The 20,687-nt window shown below is 54.6% G+C and overlaps 2 protein-coding genes across 2 annotated transcripts in view; one reads left to right on the top strand and one right to left on the bottom strand.

The window, feature by feature from the left end:
• HDAC1 (histone deacetylase 1) overlaps positions 1–10,318 on the top strand; it is a 31,156-nt gene extending 20,838 nt beyond the window's left edge. Inside the window, exons 4-14 of the mRNA XM_028113700.2 lie at positions 2,808–2,882; positions 4,243–4,381; positions 4,841–4,982; positions 6,007–6,099; positions 7,288–7,396; positions 7,479–7,619; positions 8,125–8,233; positions 8,328–8,458; positions 8,738–8,890; positions 9,383–9,431; positions 9,707–10,318. Of these exons, the coding sequence (XP_027969501.1) occupies positions 2,808–2,882; positions 4,243–4,381; positions 4,841–4,982; positions 6,007–6,099; positions 7,288–7,396; positions 7,479–7,619; positions 8,125–8,233; positions 8,328–8,458; positions 8,738–8,890; positions 9,383–9,431; positions 9,707–9,734 (1,169 nt within the window). The 3' untranslated portion in view covers positions 9,735–10,318. The remainder of the gene's footprint in view (positions 1–2,807; positions 2,883–4,242; positions 4,382–4,840; positions 4,983–6,006; positions 6,100–7,287; positions 7,397–7,478; positions 7,620–8,124; positions 8,234–8,327; positions 8,459–8,737; positions 8,891–9,382; positions 9,432–9,706) is intronic.
• Positions 10,319–10,484: 166 nt separating this feature from the next.
• MARCKSL1 (MARCKS like 1) lies at positions 10,485–12,869 on the bottom strand. Its single transcript, XM_028113701.2, has 2 exons — positions 12,597–12,869; positions 10,485–11,761 (listed from the first exon to the last, which is right to left on the bottom strand). The coding sequence occupies exons 1-2, from the start codon at positions 12,681–12,683 to the stop codon at positions 11,249–11,251; spliced, it is 600 nt and encodes a 199-aa protein (XP_027969502.1). The 5' UTR covers positions 12,684–12,869; the 3' UTR covers positions 10,485–11,248.
• Positions 12,870–20,687: the final 7,818 nt, after the last annotated feature.

The following is a 20,687-nucleotide window of genomic DNA, read 5'->3' as shown; positions in this document are numbered from 1 at the left end:
AGCATGGTGGAAAAATGATAAAGGAGAACTACGGTGGCAAAATTTAGAGACATTGTTGTCCATTTTATAGATACATAAACTGAGGTGAAATGACTTTCCCAGGGTCACCCGGCAAAGTAGTGGTAGAATGGAGAACAGAACTCATTTCCTAATTCTGGAGTACTTTTAAATACATTGCATGTAAAATATTTCAGACACAGACACAAAAGTATAAAAAGTAATAGAATGAGTATCCAAGTACCCACTACCAGCCTTTCTTTCTAAGAGAAAAAACATTACCAATATAGTTGAAGCCCCCCTGGGTGCCACCCCTTGATCACACACCCTTTGTCTCCTACCCTTCACTCCACCCCAGTACAGCACCACAGTGGTGGAAGGCCTCTCTCGTACACTTCACTCCACCCCAGTACAGCACCACAGTGGTGGAAAGCCTCTCCTGAGTCCCTGTTTATCCCATGCATCTCTTTCTGCAGTGTGCTTTTTACCACCTTCTCCATCTCCCTCCGCTCTCCCATCTCTCACCCGGTATTGCGCCCTTCAGTCTAACACCAGCCTAAGAATAAGAAAGGTATTTGTAGTGGAAAGAGGGAAACCCATTGAAAAGTCCTACCTCGTTTCAGACATTAGCCCAAGTGAGGGTCTGCACTCCCATTTCCCCCCTTTCCATCTCCCAGTCACACAGCTCGTTGAACTGAGAATAATGGGCTGGCTATTTGAGCCACATGTTGGTTTGGGGCCTGAAGGAAAATATTTTTTTCTCCTATCTAAAACAACCATCTCGGGGCACCTGGATGACTCAGTCGTTGGGCGTCTGCCTTCGGCTCGGGTCGTGGTCCCGGGGTCCTGGGATTGAGCCCCGTGTCGGGCTCCCTGCTCTGTGGGAGGCCTGCTTCTCCCTCTCCCACTCCCCCTGCTTGTGTTCCTGCTCTCGCTGTCTCTCTCTCTGTCAAATAAATAAAATCTTTAAAAAAAATAAAATAAAAAATAAAACAGCCATCTCTTGGGGCACCCAGCTGGCTGGCTCAGTCAGTAGAGCATGAGACTCTGTCTTGGGGTTGTGAGTTCCAGCCTCACGTTGGGTATAGAGCTTACTTAAAAATAGTAACAATAAAAATAAAAAATAAATAAAACAACCATTTCTTCCCATGGTGGCTCCACATCCCAAATGGGAATATAAGCAAAACTCTGGAAATCTAGGCAGGCCAAACCCAATGAAGGAGGAAGCAGCAGGAGGGGGGCAATTGGTTGCCAGTGGATAAAGAGCCTGGCCCCAGGGACCAAAGTTCTTATTGACACAACCTCCCAGTGTTTACCTGGGCAGTGGGGGTGAGAGCCACGTACTGCTCACCCCCACAAGCCACACTTCCTCGGAGCACTTGTCTTGGCAGGGCACCCTCCACAAGTTTAGGGCAGTGCCAGAGTCGGTAACACTTGTGGTTATTGCAGACTTTGAGCTTCGGCTGTCTCTCAGAAGGTTACCACGGTCTGAGCTGGGCTCTGCTCCCTGCTCTACTTGAGGAACCCCAGCTGATAGCAACAGGTGCAGTAGGAAGGCTGGGGCAGGGAATAGCCTACCCTGCCTCTAATTTCCTGTGTATCATTCATGTCTCAGTAGTTTCCCTTTTTTTTGAGATTTTATTTATTTGAGAGAGAGAAAGAGCCTGGGAGTCTGAGGGAAGGGGAAGGAGGGAGGGAGAGGGAGAGAATCTCAAGTAGCTTCTCTGCTGCACACGGAGCCCGATCTCACAACCAAGAGCAGGACACTCAACCAACTGAGCCATCGGGCAACCCCTAGTAGTTGCCTTTTCTGGGAGGGGAGACTTGGAGCCCTAAGGTTCCTCTCTAGCTCTGTGACCCCACAGCCCTCAGGTGTGCTTCCATTCCTGCCTCTCAGGTAATTCGCATCACTGTTTGCATGTGTTTCCTCATTACGTGTTAGTTTGTACTTTTGCCCCTTTAGGCCTGAAATAACTTGACTCCAGTTGTCACTTGTAGGTGTAGTAGAAAGAGCACTGGACTGTGGGAGTCGAGACACCTGGACTCTGATTCTGGCTCCGCCACTGCCTGCTTACTAATTCTCCGGATCTGTTTGTTCCTGTGGACGGTGGCGTTGATGTGTCTTGTCCAACTCATGGGGTTGTGATGAGAACCAAATGAGATTGTATAAGAAATTATTGGGAAGAAGGCCAGAGTATATTTTCATGGGCTTTTAGGGCAGACAGACCAATGCTTAAATATCGCCTCTGCTATTTACTAGCAGTTCACCTCTCTGAGCAGGTTTCCCTATTTATAAAATAAGACCAAATCCTGTCTCAGAAGGTTGGAAGGTTGTATGAGGATAAAGGACATAAGGAATTTAAAGCCTTTAGTACAGTGTCTGGCACATTAAGCGTTCAGTGGATGATAGTTATGCAGGTCTCAGTTCTTCCCTGCCTTGTTGGTCAGCTGGAGTGAGATCCAGAACAAACCCAGGAGTAAGCAGCTCAGTTTTTCTCCCTCAAGGAAAGAGCCAACATTTTCTAAATACTTACTTGCTATATTCTTCCCCATATAAGATTTCTATTAATCTTCTCAATGTTTAGGTGAGGCGGATATCATGATTGCTAGTTAAAGGTAATGAGCCAAAGCTGTGAGAAGTTAAATGATTTGACCCAATCACAAAACCAGTAAGTAGTAGAGCCTGGACTAGAACCCAAGTCTTCTGAATCCAGATTCTATATCCCCCCCCCCGCCCCCATAGGCTCATAGATGTGTAAACAAAAACTAAAGGAATTGTGGAAACTAACCTTTCTCTTGTGTCTTTTAAGTCAACGTCGGTGAGGACTGTCCAGTATTTGATGGCCTGTTTGAATTCTGTCAGTTATCTACTGGTGGCTCTGTGGGTAAGGAATATACTTCCCTCCTCACGGGCTGTGCTGGGTTGTACTAGTGAGGTCTGCCTTTTAGGCCGCTATCCCAGTGGGACTGATCTGTGACCCCATAAAGTGGTCCTGTGAGTTTTTACCTTAGGTCTTTAAAATATCCTCTTGTTCAGTCCTAGCCCAGGTTCAGTGTCTGACATGGTACTGAGGGGTGTCCTTGACTGTCCTCTCCTACAAGAGATCTTATATACTGGAATTCCCTGCAGACCTCATGGGGCTGTGGAGATACTGTACCTAGAAGCAATTTGCAAACTGCAAAGTGCTATGAAAATGGGAAATGTCATCATCTGTGTCTTACAAAAGACCATAGTAATTACCTTTAGAGGTCAGAAATACTCCCCACATATCTCCCCTTTCCATTATTAACTTCTAGGTTACCTCTACGATTACTCTAAGCCCTTTCTTAACAAATACATATTTTCCTATGATCATTGTTTTCTGTCCTCTCCCCATTCCCCCAGCTCCCAATATAATCTCAGAAAACAAAGATGTGCACAGGAAAAAATTGCCCACAATCACATTGTCACAAATAATTGTTATTACCATTTTGTTGTTTGTACATCCATTTTTTTTCCTGTGTGTATATATCTGGATATAACATATACATCTGTATTTTACAAAAACGTGTCACATGCATATAGTTTTGTGTCTGCATCTTTTACTTAGTAAATCTTTAAAATTTCTTTAGCTCTAGTAGTGTATAGCATGATTTCTAGTGGCGACATGATTATTCCATTTTATGGACCAACTTCGGTCGATATAATCAGTCCCCTCTTGTTGGATCACTTGGCTTGTTCCATATTTTTATTGCCATTAAAGTTACACTGTTGCAAATGCACCTGAATACACAGGTGTGTATTTCTCTCACTTCTGGGGCCTGTTTATTCTTTGTGCTCCTAATACCTCTACTATCTTCACCATTTTTTGACCATGAACCCCAGTAAGAAATACATTTACACTTGCAGTCGAGGTTGTACACACACGTTCTCGCTCTGAAGCCAGTTTCACAGAAGAGCATTTATCTTTACTGTTATTTTGTCCTAGTTTGTTTTATTTAATACATACACACACACTAATCGTGACCCACTAAACCAGTTTTAAGGCTTACTGATGGGTTGCTAGCCTCAGTTTGGAAAAAAGTTGTTTAGAGTAGCCAGTGTCCTATTTACTCCCTGTTGGAGTGGGGAGGAGGGAGGGAGAGGACTGGCCTGTGGATCGGACAGTCCCGTTGTCAGATAGGTCCCACCTCTCACCGGGTTTCCTGGGCTTCTTGGGGAAAGGGGAGAACGGCTTGCTAACTTGTTCACTCTCCCACACACAGCGAGTGCTGTGAAACTGAATAAGCAGCAGACGGACATCGCTGTGAATTGGGCCGGGGGCCTGCACCATGCAAAGAAGTCTGAGGCATCTGGCTTCTGTTACGTCAATGATATCGTCTTGGCCATCCTGGAACTGCTAAAGTATGCCTGCCTGGCCTTGTCTCTTGGAGGAGCACCTTAGGCCAGGTTCCCACTTCCCTCTCCCCCTGGGCTTGCCTCCCTAGTTTGCTTTTCCTAGCGGTGTGCTGGCTAGGATGTGTTCAGTGAGTGTCTCTGGCCATCCTCTCCTTGACGGAGTCCTGGTTTGATCTGAGCCCACGGCAAGATCAGGGGCAGGCGCTGCTCAGATCCTGCCTCCAGAGTGTCCCTGTGTGGCTGGAGTTGACCCTGGCTGTAGAGTAGGAAGATCGGACTTGGTCGGCTTGGTCAGGCCTCTGGAGACACCCTGCCGCTCTTCCACCTTCCTTCAGCCAGTTTCCACGTCTCTGGTGCTTAGAGATACCTGAGGGAGGCAGCCAGCCCGGTAAGCTGGGACCTGGCGCCCTTGGCGCGTCCCATTCCCAGAGAGCCCCCAGACCCCTGACCCCCTTCTGATCCTAGGTATCACCAGAGGGTGCTGTATATTGACATTGATATTCACCACGGCGACGGCGTGGAAGAGGCCTTCTATACCACAGACCGGGTCATGACTGTGTCCTTTCATAAATACGGAGAGTACTTCCCAGGAACTGGGGACCTACGGGTGAGAACTCCCTTCAGGGGCCTACCAACTCACCCTCAGCTACCAGCTCTAACTCTCCTGTCTGGTGCCACCAGAACACCCGTCCTGCCGCTTCTGCTCTTCAGAACGCCATACCCCAGCCTAGGGTACCTGCCCTGGTCTGCTTCCCTCCCTTATTCTGGAGGAAGGGAGTGATGGGGCCCAAAGAGTTGGGAGGGATAGGGGTCGCATGACTCATGACGGGTCCCTCCTGGCCATAGCTAAGTTACATGACACTCCTCAGATGTCCCAAATGACTTGAATTTTAGGCTAGAAAACATCAGGTTCTCTCCCATGGGCTAGGGATTGGGACCCTTATGGACCATCTCAAGAGTTCTTAACCTTCCCCTTTGATCATCTGACTGAAAGCTACGGACTCTGTCCCCAGGAAAGTATAGGAAATCTTTTGTATCTGATACTGAGTAGTTAATTAAAGACACCTCCCTTTACTGAAGCCCATCAGTAGACCTCAGGATAAGAGTCCTTGGAAGCGAACTCATCAAACTGTTGTATCTGCTTCTATTAGCATGAATATGAAACCCGCCCTTTATCATGTGGTAACCCTCTGGTGAAAAAGTGGCACGAATTCATTTGTTTGCTGTGGCATTTGAATAAGTGGGCATTTCCAATTTTAAGGAACTCTTCTACCTCTGGGGAGGAGAAGTTGCCCCAGGGTGGGTGTTATTTCTGTGACCCAGCCACCAGCAGCTCCAAGCCAGCCCAAAGGTAGAGGTCTTGTGCTGTGGGGTAGGATAGTCCATCCCTGGCTCCATAAACCATTCTCAGCCTGGGCGCAGGCTCAGTGGTGTGTCCAGAGATACGAGCTAGACTTGCCCAGGAGAGGGCTGGTATTAACCAAGATGCCCCTGTTCTGTCCCTGCCTCCGCTGCCGGGCTCCACTTGTCTCTCTCAGAACCAGTGCCTCTGTCCTTAGCCTTCCAGTCCCGTCCTTGAACTTCTTCCTGGCTTCATCTTTCAGTTTTACTTTACTGTCCCTCCTGATTAGGATATTGGGGCTGGCAAAGGCAAGTATTACGCTGTTAACTACCCGCTCCGAGATGGGATCGATGACGAGTCCTATGAGGCCATTTTCAAGCCGGTAAGTGGCTTATCCACCACCTGGGCTGCAGTCGGGCTTAGTCTAAGGGAGGGGTAAGCTGAGTACGGCCAGCATACCTTAGGGGCCTCTCCGGCCCCTGAGAAGCTGGTTGGGAAATGAGATGTGTTTTAACCCCGGATTGTATGCTGTGTGGTCAGCTGGAGGAAGGAGATTCATCCAAATATTTATTGATGCCTTCTGTGGGTCAGGCCCTCCGCTGGATACAAGAATATCTAAGACATGAATCATGCCCCTGAAGACCTCACAATCTCCATCGTGGGAGGCAGGCACATAGACGACAGCATGTGGTCATTACTGTTTTTGCAGGATGAACAGAAGGGCGGGAGACAAACCACTGCCTGGGCTGGGGAAAGGGTAGTCAGAGATGATTTCATAGAGGTGGTGATATTTGAGCTGGACTCTGAAAAAGTTGCCCATGCCCAAGAAGGAGATGGAGGCTGGAGGGCGGGGGTGGCATTCAGCAGGGGAGCACAGCACCGGCATAAGCACAGGGGCGCCCATACGTAACTGTCTGTAGGCCAGTAGGATGGGTGGGAGGGCTGCTGGAGGGTGTGGTAGGAAATGTACGTTGGGGTCAGTATTTCAAAGGGAGCTTTGAATGCCAAGCTGAGGAGTTAAATCTTTGCCTGCAAGCCACAAGGAACAGTTAACTGGAGTACTAACCTAGTGAGTTCAGGTAGTCAGGTACCCATGTATGCCTTGTAGTAAGGGTGACAGCAAAGCCCAAAGTCTGGTCTTTGTCTGGGGCAACATCAGAATCTTGTCAGGGAAAGACAAAAGTGAGCGCTCCCTCAAAATATGAGGCTCAAAGTCTGCAGGACTGAAGGTGTAGGGCAAATGCAGCTAAGGGTCAGAAGAAGTGGTCCTGGAGTTTGGGCAGTGAAAGAAAAGAAGGGAAAGCTTGAGGGAAGGATGAGGAGGCCCTTCTAGGTTCAGCATTACTAGGGCTAGAAGGATCTTGGAGAGCCTTTCAAATCGGAAAAGTGAAATCCCAAGTAGGGAAACAAGAAGTCCAGACTGATGTTTCCTCTTTACCAGCCAGCATGAGGGAGGGTGGGAAGGTGGGAGTAAGTGATAGGGAGCAGAAGGACTGCACCCACCCTTTGCAGCCCCGAACGCCACATAACTTTTCTTAAAGCCAGTGGTGACCAGGACGTGTCCTTCTAGGTCATATCTAAAGTGATGGAGATGTTCCAGCCCAGTGCAGTTGTCTTACAGTGTGGCTCTGACTCCCTGTCCGGGGATCGGTTAGGCTGCTTCAATCTGACCATCAAAGGTGAGACCGTGTAGCATAGGGACAGGTGGGCAGGGTCCTGCCGGGTGCTCCTGTAACCCAGCACCCCTTTCTCCCACCAAAGGGCACGCCAAGTGTGTGGAGTTTGTGAAGAGCTTCAACCTGCCCATGCTGATGCTGGGAGGGGGCGGCTACACCATCCGCAACGTGGCCCGCTGCTGGACGTATGAAACAGCCGTGGCCCTGGACACAGAGATCCCAAATGGTAATAGCTCCAGGGCCAGGTTGGGCCGGGCAGAGCTGGAGCGCATGTGTCCTCAAGCTCACGAGCCCTTTCCCATTGGCCATGTGGCCTCTCCTCTTCTGATACTGGTTGTTGATTCTCCTGCCTATCCTCTTGTGATTGTCAGACCATCCGTTTCTGCTGAGTCCCTTTTTGACCCTGTCCTCTCTCCTTCCCGCTTCTGGTCTAGACAGAATTATCAGTGGTTATTTATAGCTTTGGAATTTCTACTCCGTAGTGGAACTGGGGTAGTCAGTGAGGAAGTGCTCCCAATGAGCACCGCCTAAATTTTTCTAAACCCGGGGCTGTGCCTTCTAATTATGTGTTTGTGGATACTGGAGAATGGCTTTAAAAAGACTGAAACCTGGTAAGTACCCAAGTACTCTGTTAGATCGTTGGGTTGACAGTTCCAGATAAACCTACATATGCTTTTCTCAGGGTCCCATGGCAGCCAGGTCTCTTGACTCTTCTCTCCTGCCCCAATTAGAGCTTCCGTACAACGACTACTTTGAATACTTTGGACCAGACTTCAAACTTCACATCAGTCCTTCCAATATGACCAACCAGAATACCAATGAATACCTGGAGAAGATCAAGTAAGTATGTCCCCAGACACCCCCTGACTGAAAATTCCAGGCTCTGGTTTGTCCCTAACCAGAGCCCAGCCACCCTCTCTACCATTGGCCATAGACAGCGACTGTTTGAGAACCTGAGAATGCTGCCCCACGCACCTGGGGTCCAAATGCAGGTGATTCCTGAAGATGCCATTCCAGAGGAGAGTGGCGACGAGGATGAAGAAGACCCTGACAAGCGCATCTCGAGTAAGACCCAGACCCAGGGGCCGGTACCTGCTCAGTCAGTAGGCAGCTCTGACTTCCCACCACTGTTCTTGGTTCCACGTTCCTCCCAAGCTACCCATCTGTTGAGAGACCCAAGTTCTAGTACTTGGGACAATTTAGGGAGTCTGATTTTCCTTCCCCTCTTCTTGGTCACCCCTTCCCTCGGTGTCTCTTGGAGGATACACAGGGAAGCACTGGGCACAGACCCTGAGGTAAAGCTAATCTCCTGCTGTCTCACCCACATTTCCCGTTGCCCCCCAGTCTGTTCTTCTGACAAACGAATTGCCTGTGAGGAAGAGTTCTCAGACTCTGATGAGGAGGGAGAAGGTGGGCGCAAGAATTCTTCCAACTTCAAAAAAGCCAAGAGAGTCAAAACTGAGGATGAAAAAGAGAAAGACCCAGAAGAGAAGAAAGGTGGGTTTGGGTCACACCCAGACTTGGGTCGTGAGCCCCAGACCAGAGAGGAGGATGAATCTGTGCAGGGCACTGGGAGGAGGGAACAGACTCAGGCCCCGCCTTCTTTGGGGTTCTGCCTCAGCTCCCAGAAGCAGCAGGGCCCACAAAAGAATGAAACTCAATTTGTCATCTCCACTGGCTGATTGAGCCCTGCCAGGCCTGGGCTCCCCGTGGTCAGGAGTGTGGCTCTCACATATGATCCCAAGCCCTTTTCCCAGCATTTCACCCCAGTTTCCCAGGGGGCTGCCTCCGCCCATTGGGTTCAGGCACTAGCAGGCTGGGAAACCGGTCCGACCTGTTTCTCAACAGGGCTCAATGGGAGGGCCTGGGATGGGCTTTTCTCTCTTTATGTCCAGCGAGCTGTAGTGTTGGGGAAGGGGTTTTAGGCTAAGATTCCAAGGGTTCTTCTGGAGGGGAGCCCTTGGTCATCCCTGCACTCTTATGTTCTAGAAGTCACAGAAGAGGAGAAAACCAAGGAGGAGAAGCAAGAAGCCAAAGGGTGAGGAAGGAGCTGTCGGCCATCTCCCTGGCCTTGGAGCACCAACCCCTTTGTCCGCTAGGCTGAGGAAAGGCGCAGGGACAGCCGGTGCAGTTTACAAAGACCTCTTTCAGGGACGAGTCTGTCCGTCTCTGCGGTTCTAGGCAGAGCTAGGAAGCCCCAGCCCTGGGCAGTCACCTGGGCAGCTGGGGTCCTATAGAAGTCATTGTCCTCATGTTTTTGCCCCAAGGCCTCTGGGGTGCATTATCTCATGCCAGTCTCTGCTCTCTCCACAGGGTCAAGGAGGAGGTCAAGTTGGCCTGAGCAGACCTCTCCAGTTCTGGCTTCCTGCCAAGTTCCCCACCTTTCTCCCACAACCCCTCAGATTTTATATTTTCTATTTCTCTGTGTATTTATATAAAAATATATTAAATATAAATATCCCCAGGGACTAGACAGGAACCAGGGCCCTGAGCCCAGGGCACATGTTATGAGTGAGCTTTTCTGGTGGCTGCCTTGCCACCACCCTTCCCCAGTTCTTAATTTTGAACCATAAGGGGTGCCGGGTCTGGAAGGCATACTCTTAAGCAGCCATGGGACAAAAATCCTGAAATGCCAAGTGTCTGCTTAGCTTTGGAAAGGTGCCCTTACTGAGCATTCTAAAAGGAGTGGCTGGGTCTTCAGGGACCCGCCCCCCCAAATCAGGCTCCTTAAGGTAACAGCCATTTTTAGATTGGTTCTGTTATCATGCCTTCCCACTGGCCCCGTGTGAGCCAAGGAACTCCCACTGTCTGCCCTCTATCCTCGCCCAATTCTGCAGGTGGAGACTGGTAGTCTAGTACCCTTTTTGAGATACTATTTTCATTTTCGTGAGAATCTTTGTAATAATAAAATGGTACATTTCTACATCCTCCTGAGCTTGTCTCCTAGCAGTGTCCCTGAGAGCCTGGGCAACCCCCTGAACAACAAAACAACCCCACAAACTTACCCCTCACCTTAATCCCTCCCTGAAGGGTTGAAGTTAACGGATCTTCTCACCCTACCCCCAGAAGACCACTCATTAAAAACCACTACTAAAGGGATGACATTTATTCCTTTTCCAAATGTTACAGTAAAACCAGGTGGAAGAGAATGGTTTTAGCAGTTAGAAAAAAAAAAAAAGTACAAATCTGGGGTTTGGCCATTAAAAGTTATTTACAACAATGGGAGGGGGAAAAAAGACAACAAGAAGTTGTTTCACATTACAGACCTCCCCCCCCACCCCGAAGCCTAATACTTGCTTACCAAGTCAAAAAAGAGACACAGTCGATTCACAAGGTGGAGGTTTGAACTTGAGTAAGACATTTATAAAAACCTAGACAGGGGCAGTGTCCTCCCCAGCCCAGGTGCCACTAGGCACAGCACAAGAGACTAAAAACTCAACAGGAGGGGGAAGGCTGGACACTCAGGGTTTGGGAGTGTAGGCACCCCACATCTGGCTCAGGGATTTGGGGGAGTAAACAAAACCTACTTGGAAAAGAATTGGGGAAGAAAACCAGCAATTGCCTTCTGCAGGGGTGGGGACAGGAGAGGTAGGGCCAGGGGCAGAAGCATTTCACATCACTAACCTAACTCGGGAAACTGCAAGGGACCATCTTCAACCGGCCTTAAGAGGAAGGCCAGATGGATGATGGGAGAATCCACAGGAGGGAAAAGGAGAGGGAACGTGGCTGGGAGGGGGCAACAGCCCCTTCCTTTCTGGGCACAGGAAGGCAGCCAGGGCACCAGGTCCAGGCAGTGACCTCACAAGGACAGCACAGTTTTTGCAGCTTAGAGATCACCCACCTGCCCCCACCCAGCTACTCATTCTGCTCGCTGGCAGGTGTAGGGCCACTCTCCGGCCCCGAGGGAGTGGATGGCTCTGCAGCCTGGGGCCCTGCCTCTTCTTCTGTGTCTCCTCCCTTGGAGGCAGCACTAGCCTCTGCCCCCTTGGCCTGGGGCTCCTGGCTCTCGGGGGTGGCAACAGCCTTCCCTTCCTGGGCTGTGCCTTCCTCGCCGCAGGCACCGATCTCCCCCTGCTCCTGCTCTTCCTCTGTGGGTGAGGAGGCAGACGAATCACCCCCACCCTCCTTCCGATTTCTCTTGAAGGACAGACCACTCAATTTGAAAGGCTTCTTGAAAGAGAATTTCTTCTTCTTCTTGGGGGTCTCCTTGGCGGGGGCATCCCCCTTGACCTCAGCGCCCTGGCTAGGGGGTGCTGGCTCGATGGCATCGCCAGTGGCCCCGGCTGCCTCCTCTGTTCCGTTCACGGGGGGCGACTCCCCTTCACCCTTGGGGGATAAGTCTCCATTGCTTTTCACGTGGCCATTCTCCTGCAGGGCAGAGGAGACAGCAATGAGGGCCGGGGCTCTACCCCTCCTCCCCCAGCCCGCCCCTGACCCCTTCCAGGCAATGGGATCCCGACTCTTCTGCAACCGGGGAGGCTGGTTGTAGCCTCACCCACACCGGGATCCCGTCAAACATCTCCCTCCTGTCCTCACGAGCGCGGGGGCCGAGCGCGCAGAGGCCGCGGCCGGCAGGAGGCGCTGGGGTCCCGTGGCCCCCCAGCCACCTCCCCCGGGGCGCGCTCTCCATTCGGCGGGGACCCGCTCGCGGCCACCGATTCCCGGCGGGCGGGCGAGCCCAGCAAGCCGACATCGGGCGGGAAGCCGCCCCGGGGCGCTCTTCTCCGCACCTGGACGGCCCATTTTCCCAGCCTCCCGCTTTGTGTAAACGGCCCCCCAACCACCTCTCCCTCACATCTCCGCTCCCCACTAAAAAAAGGTTGTGAGCCACCGAGGTCGGGTCTGCGGGTGGAGTGCCCTCCCCCACCCCCCCCCCGGGCACCCGCCCCGCGGCCCCTGGGCGCCCCCTTGGCGCGGCCCGGCAGCGCCTTTGTTCCCCGCGCGGCACTCGGGGCGGCCGGGGGGCAGCGCCGGGGGCCGGGGCCGCAAACAAAGAAGGCGGCGGGGCCGGGCCGGCGCCCCCTCCCCGCCCCTCCCCTCGCTTCGCCCGCGGGGGCTGCGGCGCCGAGAACAAAGGGACCGGGCGGGGGAGGGGGCGCCGCGTGTCCCGGGCCGGACAAAGCGCGCGGCCCCGGCCCAGGGCCCCAGAAGGGGCGAGGTGCGGGAGGAGGGGGCCAGGTCGGGCCATGGCGAGCGCACCCACCTGTCCGTTGGCCTTAGCAGGGGAAGCGCCTGCTGCCTCCTCGGCGGTCACGTCGCCCCGGGGAGCCTTGGAGCTCTGGCTGCCCATGATGGGGGGTCTGCTGGGGGGGGCGCCCGGGGCCGCCCCGGGCTCGCGCCGCAGGGGATAGTTCGGCCGGGTCGGCCTGGCCGGCGGAGGGGTGGGGCTCGCGCCTGAGGGGGAGGGGTATGGGGGGGTAACCGAGCTGCACCCCCTCTCGGCGCCCGACCCGCTAGCTGCGCCCGCCACCGCTCCGCTCCGCGCCAGAATGCCGCCCGCCGCCCGCCGAGCCGCCTTATATATGCGCCCCGAGTCGGGGCGGGGCCGGACATTTAAATGAGCGCCCAATCGAGGAGCAGAGGCGGGCTCAGGTCCCGGGCCCCGCTGGCGCAGTGGGCGACGCCAGCGGTCTGGTACCCCCAGCCCACTCGCCTGCCCCGGACGGGTGGGGTCCAACGTGGGAAGGGGAGAGGCGGGTCGTTCAGCGAGCTGGGCAGAGGGGAGCTCCTAGAGGAAAGGGAGAGCAATCATTCCCTCCTCTCACCGCCCACCTCCCAGGGTGGACGCCCGAGCTCCTGGAGTGGCCCCCAACGCCTTGGTTCTGCACTGACAGCCCCTGTCAATCCCCCCCCCCCTCCTTAGAACTCTTCGAAGGGCTCACATGCCCAGACTCGTCAGAGGGCTGGTCCTGAGTTGTGCTCCGGAGAATGTGGTCATAGAAGCCGCAGGGCCCCGCGCCGGGATCTGCGCCGCCTCAGGCCTGGAGACCCGTCACAGGTCCCACCCACGTCCCTGCCTGCCTGTCCGGGTCAGCCTGGAGGGTCTGGCCCGCCGCGGAGTCACTCTGGTCAGACTGGTGAGGCCCGTCCCTCCTTTCTCCTCCCAGTCCCTTGGCAGCCAGTCACACCGAGCCCCCACAGACCAGCTCACCCTCTCGGTCCCTCCTGCCCTCAGCCTGGACCCATTACAAAGCCCCGGCTAGGGCGGTCCTGTGACCTTGAAGGGCTTCTCCAACCCCATGTGAAAGCTGAAGAGTCTGAGGCTCAGAGACGTTGACATAACCTGTCTGATTTGTCAGATGCTCTCCCCCCACATCTGCTTCCCCACATCTGGGCTCCCCAAGCAGGCAGAGGAACTCCAGGAGGGGATTCAACAAAACTTCAAACACTCCAGTGGAGGGGTGGGACATCACCAAGGGTCCTGGGACAGCCCCTTGAGGACAGCCCCCAGGGCTGCCCAGCCTTAGCCTCCTGCCCTGCCTGACAGTCAGTGAGCCTGGAGGCAGGGGCAGAGAGCCGGTGGCTGGAGACCCTCCAGCTCCAGTCCCCTGCCACTTCCCCTTCCCCTGGTATGGACAGGTCTGTGGGAACCCCAGAGTCCTGACTGGCCCTGGATGTGTGTGTGTCCGGTTGCCTCCCCTCAGCCCCCAGGAGGAAGGGGATGGGGGCTGGAGGAAGGAAAGTGTTGCAAAAGCAAGGCTGTGTCCTGGACAGCTCAGCGCGTCCCTCCCTCCCTCCTTCCCTCCTACGGGTAAGGCCTCCCGGGAGGCCTGAGGCTGTGAGGTGTGGAGACACCCCAGGGCCTGAGGAATCAGGAACTCCCCACAGATCTGACCACAGAGGGGCGGAGGAGGGCTGAGGTGGCATCTACATTCAGCACTCACCCCTGTAGCCTCTAGCCTCACCCTTACTCTGAAGCTTCATTAATACCCACCCCCATTTTCCAGACTGGGACACTGAAGTTCAGAAAGGGAAGGGGACATGTCCAAGGGCACACAGCAGATGCCAGTAACTGAGGGTGAGGAGGGGTTTGGAAAGACCTACTAAAATGAGGTGGGGACAGTGAAGAAGCCCCTGGAAAAATTCTCCATTGAGATCTGGGATGGCCTGGTCAGAGTGGGAGGTGAGAAGAGCCGCTTTGGGATAGGAAGGGCACCATGCCCCACTGCCACTCACTGACAGAACGGTGCCTTCACCCACTGCCACTAAGGGATGGGCTTCGTGACCTGCATCTCTGTCTCCACCACAATAGGGAGCCCACAGTGCTGCCAGGCACTGCCCGCACCGGCTGGCAGGGCTCAGATGGAGGCTGTGCGGGTCCCGGAGGCTTTGGGGTCAGAGGTTAAGAGCAGATGCCAAGCGTCCGGACTTCCAGGCTCTGCACCGAGGGGCTGACAGGCAAATCCCAAGAGGAGAGATGAACATCAGAACTACAGGACCCTGAGTTTCCAGAGCCCCAGAGGGAATCTGGGCCCCAAGGGGAGCTCTACCTCTCCCACCGGACATCGCTGGAGGCTGGGGAAGTGTTGTCTGGGAGCCCAATCCCTCAGTAAATCCAGGTCCCAGCAAAATCTGGTTTCTGGAAGAGGGAAGAGGCTTAGGATGCTGTGGGGGTGAGGGGGGTGGTACAGCGGCCCCCACGGCCTCCTCCGTCCACACTGTGGCTCCTTCCTTCCCAGCTGCTGCTAGCCCAGACAATGCGCCCATTGTTCTGGGTCTCCAGGGGCCTGTGTGCAACTGTGTGTGTCTGTCTCTCTCTGTGTGTGACTGTGTATTGCTCTGTATCTGTCTGTGTGGGAGAGACTTTGTGACTGTGTGTGTGTGTGTGTGTGTGTGTGTGTGTGTGGCCAGGTGTGCACGTGTGTGGTTGTGTGAGTCTGTATCTTTGTTTAGCTGCCGTGTGTTCAGGGTGAGAGAGAGAGGCTTGGTGACTCCTGGCGCCTCTGACATTTTCTGGGTGTGTGCCTGCCTGTCCTTGAGATTGTGTGTCAGTGACTGTGCCTGCCTGTGATTGGGTGTGCAACTATGGGTGTGTGTGTGGCTGTGTAAGTATGTGGATGGAAAAGTGGCTCTTTGGTGTTTGTGTGTCGGCTGTGTGTGAGGCCGTGGGGGTCAGAACCTCTCAGGTATGGGCTGTTGCCAGGACCGAGTGGCAGGGAAAGGAGGACAGGAAGGGCATGGTAACTCTGGGATGGACGGGGGACAGGCAGCCGTAGAGACTAGAACCCCCATGTTTTCACACGGCCCCCCGACGGTCCCAGTTCTCCGGTGGGGCCTCAGCCCCTGGCCCTGGCCTGAGATGCTCCTAGCCTCCCTGGATGGAAGGGAATGAGTTTCTTTGGCAGGAAGCCCAGGACCTCAGGAGAGCCACAGGGTGGGGCTGAAGGTGGGAGGAAGGCAGAAGAGAACATGGCCCCATAAACGTGCACTTTGAGGTCTCTCAGGGGGCCCCGCGGTGGGGGTCAGATTAGATGCCAGGTGAGCTGTGAGTCAGAGGTGGGGGCTGGGCCTTCCTAGCAGAGAGACCAGCACTTGCCCAGGCCTGGCGAGGGGAAGAGACATCAGAGAATGGCTAGGTCCCAGTGGAGGCCTCAGGAATGGTGACTTGGCAAGGCCTGCTTCCCAGCCCCAGCCACCCCATCTCCTTCTGGGGACCATCAGCTGGACCAGGAGACGTCAGTTTTGGTCTCTGCGCTGTAACGGTGAGCTACGGCTCTCTCCTTGGGCCTCAGTTTGCTGGTCTGCGCAGTGACAAGTCGGGCTCCGTGATTCATACTCACGAAGACGAGAGTTCCTCCTTCTGCTCACAAGTGGCAGGGCACCAGCTGTGAGTCACACGGGGCCCCTGCCCCCAGGGGTTTCCCATCCAGGGGGAGAGACTGGCAGTGCCTTCAGGGGAGAAAAAGAGCCAGACCGGGCTCCGTTAAGGGCCCTGGAGGCTGCACGAAGGAGGGGCACATGGGCCAGGGTTGGAGGAAAAGTTTAAGGAAAAGTTTAGAGCAGGACAAAGTGGGAACGGCAAACCATCTGGGGGAGGGTGGAGGTGGAGAGACAGGCCTAATCCGGAGCAAGGTTTGGGGACAGGATCCCCAGGACTCCATGACTGGCCGGCTGCAGGGTTGGGAGGGGGTTGGGAGAAGGGGGTGACCATGTTATCACCGGCATTTCTGTTGTGGGTGACAGCTGGCCAAGTGGATCCGTGGACTGAGACAGGAAAACGGAGAGAAAGAGAACCTGGTGCGGGTGGGGGGGTGGGAGGGGCTTGCGGAATCGAGCCTTGTGGAGTCTGAGGAGCCCGGGGAACATTCACGAGCACATCCAGGAGGCAGCGCATAGACACGCCATCAGATCGCGTTTCCTGAGCCAAAGGCCAGGGCCCAAAGCCTGGCTAGTGACCTCACAGGGACAACAGACAGTAGGTTTTAAGTCAGAAGTGGCCCCAGGAAATCTGGGCCTCTGGATGCTGCTAGATGAAGGTAAGGGGAGCCAAGCTGTGCGTGAGGTCACCTAGGACGGCCCCGGGCCGTGAGGGGTGCTGCCATCGGAGGTGCAGCAGGACAGGGCCCCTGGGAAGGAGTCTGGGGCAGAGCCAACAGAGACGGGGAGGAAAAACCCCAGAGCACAGAATCATGGAGATCCTTGACCACTGGGGAGAGTTCTGAGAAGGGGGGAATGACCACACACAACAATAGTCACAGTTGCTAGCGCTGCTTACATGTCAACTGCATGCCAAGCCCTGTGCCAACTGCTTTCCATGCCTTGTCTCCTGACCTGCTGAGATCTCCTGACCCCTCATTGTTCCCGTTTGCGAGGAGGAACCAAGCCCAGGGGGGCGGGATGTGCCTGCAAGCAGCGGAGGTGGAGGTCAAACTAGCAGAGGGTGGTTTTCAGGATCTCGGAGGAGCAGAGCAGTGCTGGGTTTGGCCAGAGGCGTTCACATCGGGCCCGCGAGGAGTAGGTAGGGTGTCAGCAGCGAGAGGCCAGGCGGCCACAGGCTCGGGAACCCAGGGACTCGACTCCCCAGCATCCTGGGTACGTCGGGTTCTGGGTTGGTCCGCAGCCTCCCTGCCAGTCATGGGCCTTGAACCTGGGGCTGGGTCCTGGGGCATCTTAGGGGCTCTTCACTAGGACCCCCCCCATTCCACCAGTCACCAAATCACAGGGACAGGGATTCTGTAGGTTCCCTTTCCAAATTTAGGCCAATCAGCCCTCTTATTTCTTCCTTCCTCTCCCTTTTCCCTCGGTCTCTGTGAGCGAGCATGAGCGTGTGTGTGCACGCGTGCGTGCGTGGGGTGGTTGTGTAACCTGGCCGGGGCCCAGTCACTAACCGAGCTGGCTCTCTGGGGCTCAATTTCCCCAATAGCCAAGAGGTGTGTCATCGGCTCAGCTGCCTATCTCCCCCAGGCTCGGTGAGGTCACCAGAAATTCAACCCAGGTGCCCTGGGCTGCCTGAGCCTCTCCCTTCCCCCTTCCCTCCCCTCTTCCCAACTTTCAGTTTCTGTTCAGATCCTGGGTACCACTGGGGAAGAGGCGGCCAAACGGGTGGAATGTGGATTGCTTATAACTTTCCAACCAAAAATCCCCCCCCCCCGGGGGATTCCCTTTAAAAGGGAAACTGAAACCCTGTCAGCGTCCAGCCCCCAGTCCCACGCCTTCCTCTCCACACTGCTCAGACCCCTCATGTCTCCCATTCAGCCTCTTCCTCCAAATGATCTAGACCCACCTTGCAGCTTTTTGACCCCTCCCCTCGCCTGGCCTCCCCATGCGCACCCCGTAAAATGAGGACACTGGGTGCCACTTGAGGCTGTGGCCAGAGTTCAGTGGGGTGTTTTTGTGTTGAGACAACCGGTGTGACAAAGCATCACGTCCTAGCTGTGTGGCTGGAGGCCCTCTCAGAGCCTCAGTGTCCTCAGCCCTAAAGTGGTAACGATAATAGCCAGGTCTCGGGGTAACTGTGGGGTAAGGAGCCAGTGCCAGCAAGTGAAGGCCTTTGACCCATCACCCGAGGCACAGAGCACGTGCGAAGCAGCCAGCAACATTCTCAGGTGCTACTGAGGGAAATGCTGGGCAAGAATGCCGCACCAACTTGGCACTCAACAATGTGCCCATTCCCTTCCCGGCCTGGGGGAGAAGGCGGGAGGCCAGGAGCTCCCTGAGACGACCTTGCGTCCCCTCCTTCAACGTTCTTCTGGGGCCAGGGGTGGAGGGACTCACCGGGCTGTTCCGAGGATGCTGAATTTTTCAGAAGGAAATTTATTTGGCTCAATCAATTCCTTACATGATGAAGGAGTCTGTCTCTCTCCAGAACCCTGAGGGATTCTCGCCCTCTCCTCTTGCAACCCCAGAAGTGTCCCACTGGGACCTCCTCTTAGTGACTTTTCCTAGAAAGACATGCTAGGAAGCCCCCCTCCAATACATCTGTCTGTCCCCTCCTAGCCTCTCCTCAAACTCTCCTTCCCTCCTGTCTGCACAGGGGGGCCTGATTTCCTGGTGACACAACCTGAGCACTCCAGGTCCTGCCTCAGGGAGACCAAGCTTGCGGCCTCATCCCTCCCTCTTTTTCTCCGGCTCACTGAACTTCGACTCTATTGGCTTTTCAGCTCCTCAGAGTGTTGAGCTTCTCCCGCCTCAGGGCCTTTGAACATGCTGTTTCCAATGCCTAGAATGCCTCTCTCCACTTCTCCACTTGCTGAATTTCTACTCTTCTATCTCTCTCTCTCTCTCTCTCTTTTTTTTTTAAAGATTTTATTTATTTGAGACTGAGAGTGAGGGAGAGAGAGAGAGAGCACGGGGTGGGGGGGTAGTGGGAGGAGCAGAGGGAGAGGGAGAAGCAGACTCCCCTCTGAGCAGGGAGCCGGATGCAGGGCTTGATGCAGGGCTTGATGTGGGGCTCCATTTTGGGCTTGATCACTGGGACTCCGGGATCATGACCTGAGTCCAAGGCAGATGCACTGACTGAGCCACCCAGGCGCCCCTCTACTCTTCTCTTAAAACCTAGATCAAACCACTCCTGAGGACTTCCAGATTCCACAGGAGGAAGAGAGGCTCTCCCCACCACGTAACCCATACCTCTGGGCTTAGGGCTCCCACTACTCCGTTGCCCAAGCCAGGCACCTGACAACCGCCCCCTTCAACTCATCATCCCCCTTCCTCCACCTCTAGGATGGCGGCCCTTCTCCCCTATGCCCGGGGCCTACACCACAGCCGCCTTCTCACTTGTCTTCTGTCCCACGTCCAGCCCCTCCACCTGCTCTCCTCTACCTCAGGGCCACTTTCCAATAGAGCGTGCTCAATAAATATTTATTGGCTGTTGGAGTAAATGTGCCAAGGAAGGCACGAAGGAGTGAAAGAAATGTCAAATCGAACATGTCCCCTTGGCTTTAAACCTTGCTGTGGCTTCCTCCTGCCCTCGGGGTGGCTGCACCTTCTATTGAAGGTCTTCACCATCTGGTGCCCGTGGCACACTCTGGACTGTCCACCAAGCCATAACCTTGCCCTCCTTCCTGCTGTTATGCAGGCAGTCCCTCTGCCTGGATTGTCCATGCCAGGCAGCACGGAGACACTGGGTCGTTGCAGTCACTCAGGCAAGACAGGATGGGGACCTGAACTAAAGGTACAGGGTGCACGGGGCGCCTGGGTGGCTCAGTCGTTAAGCGTCTGCCTTCGGCTCAGGTCGTGATCCCAGGATCCTGGGATCGAGCCCCGCGTCAGGCTCCCTGCTCCGCGGGAAGCCTGCTTCTCCCTCTCCCACTCCTGCTGCTTGTGTTCCTTCTCTCGCTCTGTCTCTCTCTGTCAAATAAATAAATAAAATCTTTAAAAAAATAAAAATAAAAATAAAGGTACAGAGTGCAGCCCACACCAGCATTTCCAGAGCTGGGCCTGTCCCCAGTGCGGGGGCTTCCAAATGTAGCTTTGGAGTTAACATTCAAGATGCCCGTTAGATGCCCCATGGAGATATCAGGCTCACTGTTAATGGGTCCATGAGCCTGAACTGAAGAGTTTGGGGTGCCCCAAATTTGAACAGGACTGGATGGAATTCACCAGAGAAGGAGTGGCTCAAGAAGATAGCTCCAGGGGCTCACCAACATTTTGACTCTGGAGGGGAGCCAGCAGGGGCATTCAGCTGCCGGCCAGTGAGAAAAGGGGAGGTCCAGGAGCAGGGGTGTCCTGGAGGCTGAGGGAAGCAATGGTTTCCAAAAGGAATGAGTGACCCACCATGTCAAATACTGCTGAAGGGGGAGGAAGATGGAGGGAGAGAGGTGTAGGCGGTGTTCAGGGGGCAGTAGGGGTGGGA

This window comes from Eumetopias jubatus, unplaced genomic scaffold (genome assembly GCF_037043125.1).
Source record: "Eumetopias jubatus isolate StellerSeaLion01/CBP00866 unplaced genomic scaffold, mEumJub1_p1.0 scaffold_4, whole genome shotgun sequence".
Classification (NCBI taxonomy): Eukaryota; Metazoa; Chordata; class Mammalia; order Carnivora; family Otariidae; genus Eumetopias; species Eumetopias jubatus.
This window is presented reverse-complemented; position numbering and strand designations above follow the sequence as displayed.